Source organism: Canis aureus, chromosome 15, assembly GCF_053574225.1.
Source record: "Canis aureus isolate CA01 chromosome 15, VMU_Caureus_v.1.0, whole genome shotgun sequence".
NCBI lineage: Eukaryota > Metazoa > Chordata > Mammalia > Carnivora > Canidae > Canis > Canis aureus.
This window is the reverse complement of record NC_135625.1, coordinates 66,497,283-66,516,351: the sequence shown is the minus strand read 5'-3', so window position 1 is coordinate 66,516,351 and position 19,069 is coordinate 66,497,283. Positions and strand designations below refer to the sequence as shown.

Genomic DNA, 19,069 nt, shown 5'->3' with positions numbered 1-19,069 from the left:
GACTGTTCCAACCTCTTAGGTTCTGATATTTGGTATTATTTTTAAGGAATGTTTTGTGTTTTTAACTCATTGTTTGAGAGAATTTGTTAAACTTATAGGTGAAAGAGCCTTTTTGGATGTTATATATTTTTATTATTCCTGTGTGATAATTAGTTACTTAAGTGTTAGGACTGTCTACCATTTTTATCTGTAAGGAATATGTTTTGATAGTAGGGGTTTGGCAGTTCATCTGAGCCAGCAGCTCAGTATATGACCTTGGATCTTTTCTGTTAGTGGGACTTGTGTATTCTAATGAACCTTGAAGGATAAATGGTTTTGGTTTGGGAATGAATCCCACTTTGTATTCCAAATAACTTTCAGACCATGATCATTTTGTAAATTGGAATCAGGCTGTTCTGCAAATTTGGAATCGTGTAATTTCTTTATAAAAAGCCTCAGCCTAAAATTGGCTGCTTGGTATGTCTTTTGACACTTGTTAGAGGAACCAGGGGTCAGCTCCTCAGTTGACTGTGGGTGGTTATGGAGAAGTAACATCTTTCTGATCCAAGGAGGGAAGGAAGGCAGGCTGGGAAATTAAAGTTGGGAAATTTTATGTGCTTAAATAGGATAAAAAAATAGAGCCTTAGAATAAATGTTTTGCTAGATTTTCTGTCACCTGTATGGCCTACAGAAGAATCCATTTTAAGCATAAAACCCAACTCTGTCATTTCTGATATTATATAAAAAGTCTGTTTATCCTTTTTGGAATGTGTATTAATGCGTATTGTAGAGTTCTTAACATTATAATGGTTAGAATTTCAGAAACAGTATTCCAAAGTTTGTAGTTGATGGTTGACTTTTTTAGTATTTCAGATGTGTAATGATTAAAATTCGATATACTGAATTCATGTTTACCATGTAATTAGAGGGACTTACCTCCCTCAATCTCAGTCTTTCTTGTCTGTAAAATGGGGATGAGGGTTAACACCTAATCAATCCCTGGGGGATTTTGTGGAGATTAAATGAGGTAATCCATAAGCCTCTTAGTGTGTGCTTTGAACACAGGAGGTTTACTGTTAGCTGCAGCAACTGCCTGTTATTACTACTCTGTGCTCTGAATATTGACACTTTCTCTAAGGTACTTAGCATTAGAAGTCTGAAATGTGTGATATACACAAGAATTTATGTGATTCCAGGTATAAGTATATTCAGTAAGAAGGTTTTTTTTTTTTTTTTTTTTAAAGATTTGTTTATTTGAGAGAGAGAATGAGGGATGCACATTTGTGGGGAGAGGGGCAGGGGAGAGAATTCTCAAGCAGGCTTCCTGCTAAACTCAATCCCACATCCCTGAGATCATGACCAGAGCCAAAACCAAGAGTCGGACACTCAACCAACTGAGCCACCCAGGCGCCCTTCAGTAAGAATTATTATTAATACCACTCCCCCCCCTTTTTTTTAAAGATTTTACTTATTTATTCACGGGAGAGACACAGGCGGAGGGAGAAGCAGGCTCCATGCAGGGAGCCTGACATGGGACTCGATCCCGGGTCTCCAGGATCACGCCCTGGGCCGAAGGTGGCGCTAAACCGCTGGGCCACTGGGGCTGCCCTTAATACCAATTTCTAATCTGAGCAAACAGGATCAGTACTTTGAGCAGAAGTTAATGTATAAAACTGACACTTTGTATTGATCTGTGTTCATTAATTTTGTCATTTATTACATGACAATGAATGAGCTGAAGTATTTAAGAGAAGTGTTGCATTACAGAGAGGGGAGGTGGCTCTTCCTCCTTGGGACAAGCCTTGGCACACCTGCTGCCAGCTAACTACCTACACAAATGATTCTGTTTAGTCCTGTTTCCTATTTTGTAAAGTCACCACTGGAACTAGGTGATTGCTGAGGTTTGTTCTCTGTAATTTTCTGGTTCCCCAGTTCTGTGCTTGAGGCATCATTATTTTGGTGAAACATTAAAAGATTCTGGGGGTCTACTTGATATTTTTAGCCATTTATGCCAGTTTGCTCACAGGGATGGGGAATGGCTGGAACTGTGTATTGTAACAGGGTTTTTTTTTTACCTTTGCTTGAAAACCTTTTAGATAAGATTTTTCATCAAGATTTTATATGTTGCTTTTTGAAATTAAAATAGAACAAAACAAAACCTATCAACATTCCATGTTCTTTTTGTAAAAATTTTTTAAAAAGCACCTTGCTTAAATTTTCTTAATAATAATTTTCTTGATCAGATAATATAATTTTCCCCTCATTAAGCTTAAAAATATTTTCGTAGCTTATTTGAAGTATTAGTATTTCATGGTGAAAATATTAAGCATTCTGAAAATCTCAAATAGTCAAGACATTTCTCGAAGAGGGAATTCTTCATATACCTGGTTTTCTTAAATAATTGAAGTTTGAAATTCTGCTGAGAAAGTCTAGTAATGCAAATAGTTCTCTTTCTTGAGCTAAATGCAATGTGAAATTAAGAATAGTACTTTAAAAAATTTTTGCCTTTGGTGATCATCAAAGTATCTTTGATTATTATTAGTGTGTTAATTCTTCCTTTAGAGCCAGAACTTGGCTTGTTGAGTGTTCTGTTACTTTGTTACTTTGCTCTTCTGTATCTCCCAGCTCAGGACCAGCAAGGGGCTACTGTCCTCACTTGTGTTTGTGTGTGTATAGATACATATGTGCCTTTGTATTATTCACTGAATCAGGTGAAATCCAGAACGTCAGCCTATAAATAGGGGAGCATCCACACTAAAAATGAATTTTGCCAAATTGATATCACTTAGTTTGTGCTGCTAACTGGCTGAGAACGAACTTGTTTTTTGGATTGATGGAATTCCTTGCTGCTGATGTGACCATAACCTTTTCCGCGCTCAGACTTTGTATTTTAGAGGTCCTCACGTGTTCAGAAACGTAATCCATTGTGAAATTAGTCGCGGCATCAGTCTCTCATTCCAGGGAAATCTAATACATACTTGAAACAAAATTTGAACCTTGAATTTCTACTTCAGAGACATAGTTTTGTCTTTTTTTTCCTTATTTCTCTCATCAGTCTGTATTTCTCATTTAAGTTACAGACTTTTTTTTTTTTTAAGATTTTTTGGGGGGCTGGGGGAGAGAGAGCATAGCATGTGCTTGAGTTGGAGGAGGGGCAGAGGCAGGGGGAGAGAATCTCAAATAGACTCTGCGCTGAGCACGGAGCCCAAGACTCACCAGATCAGGACCTGAGCTGAAATCACAAGTTAGGTGCTTAACCGACTGAACCACCCGGGTGTTGCTGCAGAGGTTTTTAAAATGGTTTTGTGAATATGTCACCTGTTTTTATCTAAATTAAGATATATTTTCATCTTGTGTAATTCTGAGCAGGGCATTTCTAGTATTTGCCTTGGTAGCTGGAAGCAGACTTTCTCGAGGGTTTCTGCAAGTTCTCACCTCTGTGCATTCACACTTAGTTCACCCGTGTACTAGAATTTGAATCTTTTTGTTATCACATTATTTGGGGATTTTAAGTTTCAGAGACTTTTCTTTCTAGAACCTGTTTTATGTGACCACGTGTTTCCTAGAGAAGGGTAGTGACTGCAAGCTCTCACTAGATTCTTGAATTTTGTCTGATCTGGAGAAATGGAATTTCAGTAGTCTGAGGCTGTCCTCTTTATTTATTTAAAAGTTTATTTATTTAGTCTCCACACCATGAACTCATGACCCTGAGTTCAAGAGCTGCATGCTCTTCCAACTGAGTCAGCCAGATGCGCCCTTGTCCTCTTTATTTTTACAGATTTATTTTAGAGAGACTGTGCAAGTGGAGGGGGAGAGGGAGAGGGAGATGGAGAGAAGTAGACTCCCCGCTGAGCGTGGAGCCTGACGCCGGACTCCATCCCATGACCCTGAGATCATGACCTGAGCCAAAATCAAGAGTCAGCTGCTTAGACTGAGCTGCCCAGGCGCACCCTGTCCTCTTTACTTTTAAAAACTAGTTTTTTGGGATCCCTGGGTGGCGCAGCGGTTTGGTGCCTGCCTTTGGCCCAGGGCGCGATCCTGGAGACCCGGGATCGAATCCCACATCAGGCTCCCGGTGCATGGAGCCTGCTTCTCCCTCTGCCTATGTCTCTGCCTCTCTCTCTTTCTCTCTCTGTGACTATCATAAATAAAAGTTAAAAAAATAAAATAAAAACTAGTTTTTAACAAGTGCTGTCCTTTATTTCTCCATTTTGACAAGCTGATTACTAACCTTTCTTTAGAAATCAAGAAACTGTAGATATCCGAATTCTTTTGGTAAAAATAGGAAATCTGATTTCCTTGTAGAGGGTATATATCAGTTGTTTCTATGGATATATTAAAGACTAAATAAATGTTTAAAGAGATTTCTTTTAATGTTCGTAATGAGAGTTTAGAGTTACGTGCATCAGTTATGCTTGTAAGGAGAAAAGTGGGCAATGACTAATTATTCCAGAGTTTACTGTTTCCTCCCTGGTTAGGGGCTGGTGGGGAGGGAGTGGCGGTGTTCCATTGAGTCTAGGGAGAACATGGAGATGATTCAGTGAGAGCTTTGAAGGAAGGTTCTGTTATGGAAACAATATATTGGCAAGTTTCTAATGTATTAATTGGCTTTTTCCACTGAAACTGTGGAGATGAAAAAGTAAATATAATTATACATGGATGTTTTCTGTTTATTTTGCAGCATTTCATGCAACACCCAATACTTACAAGCGGAAGAACACAGAAACCGCTCTAGACAACAAACCTTGTGGACCACAGTGTTACCAGCACTTGGTAAGCTCGGGTGCTGCGTGATCCAGAGGGCATTTGAGGAGTTTTGTGGTGAACTGTGGCGAGGTCCATGGAAGGCAGCGTTGGCACTGTTGCTCCTGTGCCTCGGCCATACTCTAGGCAGAGATCCTCACCCGGGCGGTCTCCTTCCTAGCTGCTGTGTACTGCACATTGCAGGCCTCCATTAATCCCGTATCCTTTGTCTGTCTGTGTTAGTCTGTTCCGCAACCTTTCAGGGCCTTGAGGATCAAGGACTCTTACACCTGCCACCAAGTCTGTGAGAGTGAGCAGCACAGGTAGTCACTCAGGCCCCAGAAGCTCGGTAATTGTAGGCAGTACTTCCTGAGCCTTCCTCAGAGCCTGGCCGCTCTCGAGATCTAGACCTATGGTAGTTTGAGTCAGCTAGTAGGTCCCACAGATTTTTTTTTTTTTTTAAATAATGGAGAAAAGTTAAGGGTTTAGGAGAATAGGAGGTAGAAAAGTTGTTTTTTACAGGTACTATCTTATTTTTACCCTTTCCCCTCTTTGAACCAAGCCACTCCTACCTAGGAACTAAACGGGTATATATTGCCTGTTGGATTTTGGACAGAAGATTCATTGAATGGCACCTGCAGAAGGTATCCTATTTTTAAGCAATTTGGTTTCTGTAGAATGAAGTGTAAAACTGTTGGCTGCTCTCAAACTTCTCCCTTCTCCTGCCACTGAACCTGGAATTCTTGAGCACTATTTTATAATACTCTCTACAAGGCAGAATTTTATTTGGCTCGTCTAAGAGGTTTCTGTGGTCTCTCTATAATCCACGATCTTGCTGTTGTTCATACTCTGTAAGACTGGATTATCGGATGTGCTGATGCAGAATGTCCTGCTCACAGCCTCCCTCTGCAAGCTCCTTTCACGACTTCTGGGGGCTGTGCATCCGTCACGGGGCAAAAATTGGATGTTTGAATAAACAGTAAGACAGGAAGCGACAAGTCTGGCATGCTTCTATGTTCTGTATTCTTCTTGTGTACTTTCAATATTATCAGAGAGAGGTATCTTAAGAAAACCTAAAATAGGAAAGTCTGACTCTGGATGCACATTAGCTATGAATCTTCTCATGAAAGTTCATGTTTAAAGAGGCTTACATATTTTTAAATATTTTATTACATTTTAACTTGTAATCAGTTAGTGTTGCCCACAAGTTCACATGGAGTCATCTTGCGTGATGTCATACTCCTGTAGCGCAGAGAATCTACACTGACCTTTCTGAAAGTTTCAAACTGTCAAAAGCAGATAGAAAACCAAGAGCATCGAGATAGGCAAACGATGGTTTGTAAAAGTGGATAATGTGATAAATTTATTGACTAACTTGCTTTATGCAGTCCTTTTTTTCTCATGCAGCAAAATGAGTCTAAGAACTTGACTTTGATATCTCCATTTTTCACTTTGTAGGAGGGAGCAAAGGAGTTTGCGGCTGCCCTCACTGCCGAGCGCATCAAGACCCCGCCCAAGCGGCCCGGCGGCCGCAGGAGAGGCCGGCTTCCCAACAATAGCAGCCGGCCCAGCACCCCCACCATTAATGTGCTGGAGTCCAAGGACACGGACAGTGACAGGGAAGCGGGGACTGAGACGGGCGGGGAGAACAACGATAAGGAGGAGGAGGAGAAGAAGGACGAGACCTCCAGCTCCTCGGGTGAGATCCGCCGCGGGTGCAGGAGGGATCGGAACTCGGCTCCCTGGGTTAGTGCTCGCTGTGAGGAGAGGGCCGAGGCCAGAGAACTCCCTCGGGGGTGTGGAGCTGCCTTCTGCCCTCACCCCGACCCCGCACTCCGACCCCAACCCCAGCCTGGCCTGTGCAGACCGCCTGCCCGGCTACTGGAAGGTCAGCGATGCGGTGTGTCGTCCTTCTCCGTCTCTCTGAGACAGGGCATCGTTCTGGTCAATCCTGTGGCTGTGCTGGGGGTGGTTTTGGTTAGAAGAGCCCGTGGGAACTCCCGACCAGTGTTTTGCTGCTGGGGTTTTCCATGTCCATTCAACCCACAACTCGCATCCTGAGTAGCAATGGGAGATACTCCTCAGCTTTCATTTTGATTTAAAATTTCTGTATTAAGTAAGCTTTACACCCAGCGTGAGGCTTGAATTCAGGACCCCGAGATTCAGGGTCACGTGCTGCCCTGACGAGCCCCCCCGCCTGTGAGCCAGCCAGGCGCCCCCTCAGCATCTTAGAAGGTTGTGTCAAAGGGAACCAGCCCTGAGCTCCACGGGAGACTTGCAGATGGTTCCCGGCTGAGTTTATTCTCAGCACAAGTCGCTTCCTGCTCTTTTCTTCAGCACAGCCCTGAGGTTTACTTATTGACTCTAGTCGTCCTTTCTTGACCAGTGCTTCACTTTGATTTTCCAGAAGCAAATTCTCGGTGTCAAACGCCAATAAAGATGAAGCCAAACATTGAGCCTCCCGAGAACGTGGAGTGGAGCGGCGCTGAGGCCTCCATGTTCCGGGTGCTCATCGGTACCTACTATGACAATTTCTGTGCCATTGCCAGGCTCATCGGGACCAAGACTTGTCGGCAGGTGAGCATGTCTGACACCGCAGTTTGAGAGCTTGAGATGGGGGATGAGCAGTCACTGTCCAAACAGACCGTTCTCGGTTCCTCTTGTGCTCCTGCTCATGTCCCGAAAAAGAAGTCAATTGGTGGTGTTTTCCACTGGGAGGGACCTGAATGAAAACGATTCTAACGACTATGGATATGTCGGGGTGAGTCTGCAGCCCAGTAGGGTCAGGTCAGCCTCGGGCGCCTACTGAGAGTGGCCCAGCCCCTGGTAGCACCCCACCCCTGGCAGCACGGAGAGGCCAGAGAAGCTTCCAGCAGGGGCGGGTCTGGGGCGCTTTGCCGGGACCTGCCAGTGCTCACAGCCCTGTGACCACACCTCTTGTTAGGTGTATGAGTTCCGTGTCAAAGAATCGAGTATCATTGCTCCAGCCCCGGCCGAGGACGTGGACACCCCCCCAAGGAAGAAGAAGAGGAAACACCGGTAAGGCTGGGTGGGTGGCTTCTGCTGTGGGTTGGATGCCAGAGTCATGTGGCCGCACACGCTCGCTCGCCAGTCTGTTCCTCTGCCTGCAGTGGCCTGGGGTGCGGGGAGTCGGGACAGCGACGCTCACCGCGCTGCCCTTCAGTTCAGGGAACCTCTGCACTGGCTGCTGACCACAGGCCCCACCTGCACGAACCGAACCCGTGCCCTGCGTGCGGTGTTGAGGGTGATGGGAGCACCAAGCTGCTTGGAGTCCCAGGAGCCTGAATTTTCTTCATGCGAGTCACTTCTTTTTTTTTTTTTTAAGATTTATTTATTCACGAGAGACAGAGAGAGGCAGACACAGGCAGAGGGAGAAGGAGGCTCCTTGCGGGGAGTCTGATGTGGGACTCGATCCCGGGACTCCAGGATCAGGCCCTGAGCCAAAGGGAGATGCTCAACCACTGGGCCACCCGGGCGTCTGTTCTTGACAGATGCCCCGCTGACGCCCCTGGAAGCGGGGGCGCTGAGGGAGGAGGGAGCGCGGCCGCTTGGGTTTGTGTGAGGAGCTGCCCACCACACCGCCTGCCCCCCCACACCCGCGACTAGGGGTGCAGGACTGCACTCCGCAGCTGTGCACCCGCTCATGTCCCCTTTCTTTCGGGAGGTGGCTAATTTAGAACCGGAAGAACTTAGCTGTGGTAGGTCCAGCTGAGTTTCTTGGTTGAATTTTGATCATACAGCCCTGTCAGTGGTTAAAGATGCCTGAATTAGAGAAACGGTACTATTTCAGGCTCCTCCCATCCCCAGGAGCCCAGGTCGGGGTGAGTCCTCCTCGTGGTCATAGCTGAGCCTCCAACACGGGGCCACTTAACATGGGTTTTCTGATACCGCAAATGTATTTTCTCAGGATTTTCTCAACAGTTTCTTCTCTCTGGCTTGCTTTATTGTAAGAACACAGTATAGAATACGTAGGACGTAGAAAATCCGTCCTAACCAGTCATCAGTAGGGCTTATGGGCCACAGGCTAGCAGTAGGTAAGTTCTGGGGAGTCAAAAGTTACTTGCAGATTTTGGGTGGCGGGAGGGGTCTGTGGCCCTAACCCGGCGGCCGGGGGCCGGCTGTCCTTGGATCCAAAGTGCGGTTATGTTCAGGGCACGCATTGACTTGCGCAGGCAGCTTCTGTTGGGTTTGTGCCGTGACCCGACTCCTTAGCCTCACAAGGATGGCTTCTGTTTTGTGTCTTGCAGGTTGTGGGCGGCACACTGCAGAAAGATACAGCTGAAAAAGGGTTAGCATCCTCCGTTCATAATTAACTTAAAAATGCCTGCTCATTTGTTTGAGAATAGTAACTGGATTAGCGTTTGGGATGTTCTGAGTAATTGACTTCAGTACCCGAAGCCCATTTAGAGGGAGGCTGTCTGCGGAGTAACTTCCGGGTGGGTGGCGCGGGGTGGCCAGTCAGTTACGGAAGTGTTTGGGGGCCGGGGTGACAGTGCTCTGGCCTTGGCCGGCACTTGGGGGTGGGAGGTGGCGTCTCCAGTCACTCGGAACAAACAGTGTGGAGGACGTGCTGCAGCCCGCAGGTGGCGGGGAAGGCTGGATTCGCGGGCGTCGTGTTCCCTCGCCTCTGGATTGACCTGCGCTGCTCTCCTTCCGCAGACGGCTCCTCTAACCACGTTTACAACTATCAACCCTGTGACCATCCACGGCAGCCTTGTGACAGTTCGTGCCCTTGTGTGATAGCACAAAATTTTTGTGAGAAGTTTTGTCAATGTAGCTCAGAGTGTAAGTATTTCGTTTTGATGACTTGTGTGAGTTACTGTTTTAAATTGCTGACCAAAAGCCTGTGGAAGCCAAAACAAGGCCATGGCAGCTCTTGCTTTGTTGTATCCTTTTTAGGAAACGCATTTACCCCACAGGGATTTATGGGGCCCCATTAAGGGGTTGTGTGCTAGGGGCCGGCGCGGGTCTGTGGGCAGGTTAGAACTGGATCATGGAAGTTAAGTCATAGTAGAGTTGGCACAGAACGTGGAGGGCATCTGGAGGTGGCCCCCAGGTCCTCTGGCCCCCAGAAAGCGTCAGCGCAGTGGGGCGTGAGCATAGTGCCATGAGCGGGTACTGAGGGCACAGCTGCGTGGATACCGAGGAAGCGTCTAGAGCTCTGCGCCCTTGGGATGGTCGAGAGCCGTGACTGTTACGTAGTCCAAACCAAACCCTGCCTTCACACCTGTCGTATAAACCAGAGGGCTTTCAGGACACGTGCTGCCTAACAGATCCGGATGGAGAGCTCGGGGGTGACCGGGTACACCTCCTGTGCCTTCAGTTTCCTCCTTGGTCCGAGGCTGGAGGGGAGCAGGGGGGCTGGGGTGACCCAGTGTCGAGGCTCGCAGGGCTCAGGGCTGCGCAGGGCTGTGCGCGGTGGGATCCACGAGGTTCCCGCCTGAGGACCACCCTGTCCCTGAAGGTCAAAACCGCTTTCCTGGGTGCCGCTGCAAAGCGCAGTGCAACACGAAGCAGTGCCCGTGCTACCTGGCCGTGCGCGAGTGCGACCCCGACCTGTGCCTCACGTGCGGCGCCGCCGACCACTGGGACAGCAAGAACGTGTCCTGCAAGAACTGCAGCATCCAGCGCGGCTCCAAGAAGGTACGCACCGCCCCACTGGCTGGGGCCGGGGCAGGGGGTATGCCCTTAGGCATTCGTCCCTTCTCCGCCGTGAGGCGAGGCGCAGGACATTGTGACACGCAGCCCTGGATGCATCAGACCCGGGTGGGGGAGTTTTCTAGTTCACAGAAGTCGGTCACATCAGAACAGACACCCCCCCCCCCCCCCCCCCGCCTTATCACCACACAATATTCAAGGTGCCTCTTTCATGCAGAGAGAAAGATGAGTATCTCCTACGGGACCCTCTAGTTCCTGCGAACTTTGTTCCCGTTTCTTTAATGATCTTGAACACAGTGCAGCGGGGATTCTGGAACCGGCGCCTGTGAGCTGCAGGCAGGTGCTCGTAACCGTAGCTCCTGGGAAGTTTCTTACTGAGCAGAAGAGACTGCCGGCACCTGCTGGGGAAGTCCCCTACCTTATTTTAGGGTGGACCCAGGGCTGCTGCTTCGGTTGATAAACGTCAGCCGTCAGAGCAACGATCAGGGAATATATGGCAGGCCCCGTCCTAAGTGCGCGCGTGTCAGCTTACTAGTCCTGGTACCTCTGGGAGTTAGGAATAACCACAAAACTCCTTTTAGGTAAAGAAAGGAGCAGTAGCTCCGATCCAGGTGTTGTGGCCCCCGGACCCCCTGCTGCTGACGGCCAGGACCTGTGCTGCCCATGAGTGTGGGGGTGTGCGTGGGGGACACCGGAAATATGGGTGATGTGCTCATCTTAGGTTCTTGAGGAGCCCTTGGATGTGACTGGGGTCACACTGCGGCCCATAGTGCCCTTCCACCAGTAGTTCTGTTCGTGGCAGCATCTTTGTTTTTGCTGTGATGGTGTCAGGGGCTCGGTGGTTTTAAGAGTCCAGATCTTTTTTTTTTTTTTTTTTAAAGATTTTGTTTATTCATGAGAGACACAGAGAGGCAGAGATACAGGCAGAGGGAGAAGCAGGCTCCCCATGGGACTCGATCCCAGGACCCTGGGATCAGACCTGAGCTGAAGGCAGATGCTTAACCACGGAGCCCCCCGGGCGTCCCTAGGTTGTTAGTCATCCCATCACAGTGATGTGCGGTACAGTCCCCAGGGCACACCTGCTCAGTCCTAAGACTCATTCCTCCCCCACCCCCACACTTGTCGGGTCCTCTTAGTTTGTTCAGAAACTGTTCGCGTTGACGCCTTCTATAGGCGTCTTGTAGAACTCCTGAGACAGAAAATAGCATACTTTAACCACTTGGGTCTCATTTGCTCCACAGTATGACCAGAGATCGCTTTATTTACAAAAGAAACCACTGTTGTCCCATACCTGGGACGCCGGGCCCTGGTGCAGCGCGCTCGGAGCTTTCCTGCTGGCGGCAGCGGGTTGTGTGACTTTGGGACCTGGCTGAGGACAGCTCTGGGCTGTCACGTAGCTAACTCTCCGTCTTTGCTCTCCTTCGATGATGCGATTGTGTGCGTTTCCTTCTCTAGCACTTGCTGCTGGCACCGTCTGACGTGGCAGGCTGGGGGATTTTCATCAAAGACCCTGTGCAGAAAAATGAATTCATCTCGGAGTACTGTGGAGAGGTAAGGCAGGGGGACCCAGCCCTGGGCGGCGCCGCACGTACGAACCACATGGGTTCGGGGGTGTCGTTTGTAGTAACTTCCTTTGTTTTGGATTGATTTCATTGGACCAGTCTACTGGGTCTGATGAGAAGTGAATTAATTTAAAAAATGCCTTTTCAGCTTGGACTTAACTCCTGCTGGTAGGTGTGGCTCGCTTGGTAAATGAGCGCTTCAGTCGTGGCCACAAGAGTTGTGCTGTGGAGTGTGCCCTGCTCAGTCCACAGCCTGATGGATAAGGATCTAGAGACGACGGTGTCCTTCATCCTGTGGCTTTCAGTCGTAGAGTTAGGGAACGGCCATCGGGCTGGCTTCATTTTGGAATTAAGCCACCCAGTTTGTCTCTTCTCTTCAGTAGAGACTTGTTAATAATCACTTTCTGCCAGCACGATTCCTTTCTCTGTGAGAATGAAGTCCTTAAAAGACCCTGGTCCTGTGACACCAGCATGTGGGCCGAATGGGGGAGCAACACCAGCCGTAGGGACCATTCGTTGGGGTTCCTCATGGGGGTCTGAGGTTGTCCTGATCACTTGATCCAGGTCTTGTCCTCTGCCTATCTTTTTAGATTATTTCTCAAGATGAAGCAGACAGAAGAGGGAAAGTCTACGATAAATACATGTGCAGCTTTCTCTTCAACTTGAACAATGGTACGTTTGACTTGGGGGCCCCCGGGACGCATCGAGGAGCCCCTTCTCCTTATGAGCTCCTGGGATCCCTGACTCCCTGGCACAGTTTGTTGGCAAGCCAGCCAGGCTGGGGCCACTCCAGACGGCTGCCCTGAGCTTGCCTGAGCTTGCGGCTGTGCTGCTGCTGCCTCCCTGCTGTGTCCCCTGCCTCCTTAGTGCTCCGTCTGACCTGGGGAGGGAGGGGCTCGAGCCCCCAGATGTGCAGCTTCTCTGGGGCTCCCCTGCCTGTTGTCAGAGGCCTGGGGGGAATAGGAAGCTGGTTTCTAGATGATGATCTCAGGTTGGTGAGGCCGCAGTAGGTGTTGCTGCTGGGGGTGGGGATTCACTCCCAACATCAGGTTAACTTGGGGCAGGGACAGTCGCGTGAGGTCTCTGTGAACATGTTCCACAGAGAGTGCAATGAAAAAGGTATTTTAAATGTGAGATGCTTATTCTTGAAGTTAAGAATGCACACCCTGTGCTTTATAAAGGCAAGCCCTGAAGAAACTAGGGCTGGGGTGTCTCCAGAATTGTCAGAACTTTGTGTTTACAGACCTAGGACTGAACCTATTCACTGGACTATACTTACTTTTTCTTCTTTTTAGATTTTGTGGTGGATGCAACCCGCAAGGGTAACAAAATTCGTTTTGCAAATCACTCAGTAAATCCAAACTGCTATGCAAAAGGTAGGTGCCGATGGAGTCCGAATCCCCAACAGAACTGCTTGCAGACCAGGGAGGGGGGACTGGAGCAGCCTGGGACTGACGTGGACTTTGTGCGTGAGTCAGGTCTTCCCCGTGGCCTGTCTTCATCCAACTCACTGATACTGTGTCTCTCTCTCCAGTTATGATGGTTAACGGCGATCACAGGATAGGGATTTTTGCTAAGAGAGCCATCCAGACCGGTGAAGAGCTGTTTTTTGATTACAGGTTGGTAACAGCATATTTCTGTGTGACCTGAGGGCTTCATCTTCCTGGACTCTGGGCTGTGGACAAAGGCTGTTTTCTTACTCTTTGTCAGATCTCTTTTTAGAGGAACTTATTTTTGGTTGTCGGGGCGTGGCTGGGTAGTTAGGCTACACAAGTAATGGGTATATTTGAGATACAGGCGTACCTCAGATACTGTGGGTTCGGGTCCCGACCACTGCGGTAAAGGAACTGTAATCTTTCTGCTGGCGGATGGACTTGGTGCTGCCGTGCAGTTTGCCACATTAGTGGCTCTTCCAGCACGAGCGGTTCCCTGCAGCCGGCGATGCAGCTCGGTGCACGGTACCCCCCGGAGAGCCGCCTTCAGAACAGTGTGTCCTCGGGCCCGGCCGGGTCCACCAGCTAAGCCGCTGTCGTGTTCCCAGTCCTCGGTTGTAGTTTCAACCGGCTTGACAGCGTGTCCACCAGGAGGAGGCCAACTTGGGAAACCACTTTCTTGGCTGGTCCCTGAGAAGCACCTGCTCGTCTGTTCACGTTTGGTGCTGAGCTCGCTCGCGGCCGTTCAGTCCCTCTCTGGGCTCCACTCCTCGTCCTGTTGTCTCGCTGTTTCTTTGTTGCTCCATTTGGAGAACACAGGCACAGCCGACTTAGCATCATCGCTAAGGACGCTGAGATTTTCAGGATGGTCACCGAGTACCAGCTTCAGCCTCGTCACCAGCTGCACTAGCCCCTCAAGAGAGGGTCAGCCGGGCACTGACCTTTCCTCTCCGGCTGAAAGTCCTAGCTGATAGCTTCTTTGGTAGAAGCTGTTTCGTCTACACTGAAAATGTGTTGTTTGGTGCAGCACCCTCATCGGTTATCTTAGCTAGGTCTTCTGGAAAACCTGCTGCTTCATGTTGCACTTCTGTGTCGTGGAGGTGGCTGCTTCCCTTAAACCTCCCGAACCAGCCTCCCAGCCTCAGACTTTCCTTCCGCAGCCTCCTCCCCTCTCAGCCGTCCTAGATCTGAAGGGAGTCGGCCTTGCTCTGGATTAGGCTTTGGCCTAAAGGAACTGTGCCTGCTGTGCTCTCCTGTGGGAACCACTGCCGCTTTCCCTTTAAATCAGAAACTAGAAATGATGAAGCTCTGGGCCTTGCTGCTGGTGTGCAGAGACACGGGGGCCTGGGTGGCTCAGCCGGTTAAACGTCAGACCGTTCATTTCGGCTCAGGTCATGATCTCAGGGTCGTGAGATGGAGCCCCACATCCGGCTCTGTACACAGTGGGATCCTGCTTGAGAGTCTCTCGTCTCTCTCCCTCTGCCCCTCCCCTCCTCACTCTCTCAAATAAATCGGTCACAGGTCTGTTTTTCACTTGAACACATAGAGGCCCCTGTACGGTTATTAACCGGCCTTACTTCAATATTGTTGTCTCAGGGACGAGAGGGGGAAAGATGGGGGAACAGCCGGTCGGTGCAGCAGTCAGGGCACATGACCTCTGTCCATCCGATCTGTCTTCTCAGGAGGGTGCAGTTCGTGGCGCCCCAAAACAATTACAGTAGTAACATCCAAGATCACCTAATATAAAGTCTGAAATTCTGTAAGAATGAAGGACCACAGTGACAGGCATGAAGTGAGCAAATGCCGTTGGAAATGGCACTGGCAGGTGTGCTCGATGCAGGGTTGCCACAAACCTTCAGTGCTTAAAAAGTATTTATTTGCAAAATGCAATAAACTGAGGCGTGCCTGTACGCCACAGGGACGTGGAGGGCCCCATTCTTCACCCCTCTGGGAGGAGCTGGGGGCCGCCGCGTGCACGGTCCTGCTGGGCCGCCTGCAGGTGCATTTTCAAGTCCGTGTGATCACGCTGTATTCACATAGGGTGTGCGGCATGCTTTTACTAGAGGTTGTTTCTAACCCTGGTGTATTTAGAGACTCCTTACTATTAGCCAAAGTACTTACTACGTTGTTCGTATTTAGTATTAACGGTTAAGGCACGGTTGGCGCATTATCCTTCCTGGTCACCGCCTGGGTCCTTGTGGGGGAAGTCGCGCCAGCTGTCTGGGTGGCAGTGTGGTCCAGCTCTTTGAGGTTGACAGCATATATTTAAATTGCAACAGAGGACGTTTCAGCTGCATAAAATCCCATGTCTGAGTATTTGTCCCATTTAGAAGCTTCGCTTTTGAGCAGAGTTGTCTGGAACAAGCCATGTGTTGTAGCCCTATTCTTGGGGATGTGCTGCAGGGGTGAGGGCGAGCTGGATACCATGCCTGACGGGAGCCCAGGACACCCCCCTTCATGTGTGCACAGCAGCCGAGGCTCCCTTGGGGGCACCTTGGGCCTCCTGTTTGCCAGGTTCCGGTTCTTCACTTGGAGGCTGGGGCTGCTTTCCTGGCCCGACCGTACGGTCTCCTGCCCTCCCACCGTGATGCATGCCCGCCCCCCTTCCGAGCCTTCTCGGGCAGGCCGGGGAGAAAGCGCGGGAGGGGCTGTGCTGACAGGTGTGGGCACGTCTCCCCTGCGGTAGAAGTAGTGCCACCGCCGTAGGCAGCGCCCACGGCCGGGCCTGTCCGCACGCGGGCCTTCGTAGATGTTTTAACACACACGCTGAGCAGAGCGGCTTGGTTGTGTGGGTCTCCCCCTGTGCTGGATGCTCACTCATTCCTTTTTCCTGCTGTTTCAGATACAGCCAGGCTGATGCCCTGAAGTACGTGGGCATCGAAAGAGAGATGGAAATCCCTTGACGTCTGCTACCTCTTCCTCCCCCTCCTCCTTTCTGGAACAGCTGCCTTAGCTTCAGGAACCTCGAGTACTGTGGGCAATTTAGAAAAATAAAATGCAGTTTGAAATTCTGAATTTGCAAAGTACTGTAAGAATAATTTATAGTAATGAGTTTAAAAATACACTTTTTATTGCCTTCTCACCAGCTGCAAAGTGTTTTGTACCAGTGAATTTTTGCAATAATGCAGTATGGTACATTTTTCAACTTTGAATAAAGAATACTTGAACTTCCCCCTGTTGTTGGGTCATCAATGGTACACATCTGTCCGCGGATTGATTTTAGAAAAGGGATGCGTCTCTAATGGGAGAACACGCTCACATTCAGCTCCCGGGATGCTTGGTCATTCTGTGAAGCTTAAATAGAATATATAATTACATAATCTGTGTATGCTACGTAACACGTGCCTATTTATAATTGACAATTTGTCTAATCGTAACTTCAGTATTGCCTATTAGTGAAAGATTCCCGCAAGCGACCGAGGCTGGCATCCTGAGGCCGCGGCGGGCGGGTCCCCTGGCACCGGAGCCTCTGAGCTGCCTTCTCTGTGTATAAAGTAACGGCAGGCCCAGCTGGCTACGGCGCGGAACCCCAGGGGAGGTTAGACACGCAGTCAGAAGCTCCTCACTACCAAGGTGCTGGGTGTGACCAAGCTAGTTTTCTTTTTTGAAGTAAAGATTAAGTGGGGTTGGGAGGGGGAGCGTGAAGGCCATGGGGTGCTGGCTCCTAGACTGACCGCTGTCATCCGTCTGTGGGGTACAGCTGCCTTTTCTGGAGTACCGGCTCCAGGTGTGATTTACATGATGTGAGAATATTTAATGTGAAACTAATTAAAAACCTACCTTTCTGGGGCACCTGGGTGGCTCATTCCACTAAGCATCTGCCTTTGGCTCAGATCATGATCTCAGGGTCCTGGGATTGAGCCCTGTGTCGGTCCCCCATAGGGAGCCTGCTTCTCCCTCTCCCAGCCCTGCCCCTCCCCCTGCTTGTGGTGTCAAGTAAATAAAATCTTTAAAAGCAAACCCACCCACCTTTCTTTCCAGTTATGCAAACACTGATAAGCCTCTCTGGTCCAGGCTGCATCAGCCATAGCGACGCCAGTCGGAAAAGTTATTTGCCACTTTGCTTTTTTTGCAACGAACAGCCCTGGCGTCAGCTGCCAATCTCGTTTGTGCTGCTCGTGTTCTGGGCCACGTCTGGTTTGGAAGGACTCAGTGATGTTTGTCCGGGAGACGGCGCCATAAGCTCAGTTGGCTGCTGCTGCTTCCCGAAGGGCAGCCACGGTGCTCGCCCTCGGAGGTGCATCCCCCACTTGGCACTCAGGTGAGCGGAGCCCATTCCTTCATGATCACCCAGTCGATGAGCGGCCCCGGTAGGACGTCGGGACAAGGAGCTGCTTCCAGCCACAGTGTTTGTCCTGGTGGGAGCGCCCAGCCCTCCCCGCGTGTGAACAGCTGGGTGGGGCGTGATCCTCGAGCCCAGGGGAGGTCTGCTCAAGACCCCCACAGACCCAGATGCATCAGAGCAGGGATTCTGAGCAGCACACACAAGCTTTCTGTACTTGGATTTGAAACATGCCTCGCGGGTCCTGTTGGCCGACGTCGTGAGCACAGGTTCTCTGAGCAGAAATACTGGACGGGCGCCCGGTCACGTGACAAAGGGCATCTTTGATCTGGTCGGGTTCAGGCTTTATAATGGGGCAAGGGTGGGGCACAGAGCTTGACCTACGAGGTGTTTAAACACCCAATTAAAGCCAAGATGTGGGGGAAAAAACTAAGTTCAAAAAGTGGGTGCTCTCCCCACCCCCAGAGCTCCCCACTGGGAGGTGAAAGCGTGTGAGCCTCGTGCTTCCTTCCCCACCAGGGGAAACCCAGGAAGAGGACAGATGTGGGGAGCCGAGTGCTGCATCAAGATGCACAGATGTTCCAGGCACCGTTTCCCAGTTCGGGGCTCCCTCTAAGCCTTGCCTCCCTTGCCTCCCCTGGTCCTGAGGAACCACGGGCAAAGGACATCCGGGCCCAGACCAACACCGCGCAGGCCCCCGTGAGAGCCCCGCCAGAGAACATTCTGCTTGTCAGTTACTCCCAGTCGGTACTTAGTCTCTGAGGAAAATGCAAACTACAATCCATCTAGAAGCTGCTTAACTATTTTCCAATATTGTCCTGGTTTATCCAACCTCCAGCCTTCACCGTGTCCGTCGCGAGGCAAAGTCCTGGCTTCCACGTCCACCCGGGTGCTCCACAGCTGCCCTCCTCCCCGCCAGCGCCACTCCCGTGAGTGAACATCGTGTCATTTCAGCTTGCACCTAAGTCATGAAGACAAGTTCCTAGTGTGAACGTTTTTTCTTTTTTTAAAGATTTTATTTATTCATGAGAGAGAGAGGGGCAGAGACCAGGCAGAGGCAGAGGGAGAAGCAGGCTCCACACAGGGAGCCCGACGTGGGGCTCGATCCCGGGTCTCCAGGATCAGGCCCTGGGCTGAGGGCGGCGCTAAACCGCTGAGCCACCTCGATAAGGCGGTTTACAAAAAAGTCCACGTGCACCTGTGAGGATGGGGCCGTTTGGTCCGCCGCTGGACAGGTGCGTGGACTGGTGAGCGGAGGCTGTGGTCATCAGATCCAGCCGCCCAGACAGCCAAGGGATGGGGATTGCTAAAGTGAGCTTCATCCAAGGGGGATTCAATTCAGAGACGGGTCAGCCTGTTTGATTTTTCACCCGGGTGTGGTGAAATCTGAA

At 49.9% G+C, this 19,069-nt stretch overlaps 1 protein-coding gene across 13 annotated transcripts in view; it reads left to right on the top strand.

Moving 5' to 3' along the window:
* Nucleotides 1-16,567, top strand: part of EZH2 (enhancer of zeste 2 polycomb repressive complex 2 subunit) — a 64,953-nt gene extending 48,386 nt beyond the window's left edge. For all 13 annotated transcript variants that reach the window (XM_077850293.1, XM_077850292.1, XM_077850289.1 and 10 more), the window contains 12 exons: nt 4,661-4,752; nt 6,181-6,421; nt 7,130-7,299; nt 7,667-7,761; nt 8,991-9,031; nt 9,403-9,528; nt 10,208-10,386; nt 11,857-11,952; nt 12,554-12,635; nt 13,259-13,339; nt 13,498-13,582; nt 16,239-16,567. In XM_077850293.1, coding sequence (XP_077706419.1) covers nt 4,661-4,752; nt 6,181-6,421; nt 7,130-7,299; nt 7,667-7,761; nt 8,991-9,031; nt 9,403-9,528; nt 10,208-10,386; nt 11,857-11,952; nt 12,554-12,635; nt 13,259-13,339; nt 13,498-13,582; nt 16,239-16,299 — 1,349 coding nt within the window. In that variant the 3' untranslated portion in view covers nt 16,300-16,567. The remainder of the gene's footprint in view (nt 1-4,660; nt 4,753-6,180; nt 6,422-7,129; nt 7,300-7,666; nt 7,762-8,990; nt 9,032-9,402; nt 9,529-10,207; nt 10,387-11,856; nt 11,953-12,553; nt 12,636-13,258; nt 13,340-13,497; nt 13,583-16,238) is intronic.
* The last annotated feature ends 2,502 nt before the right edge of the window (nt 16,568-19,069 follow it).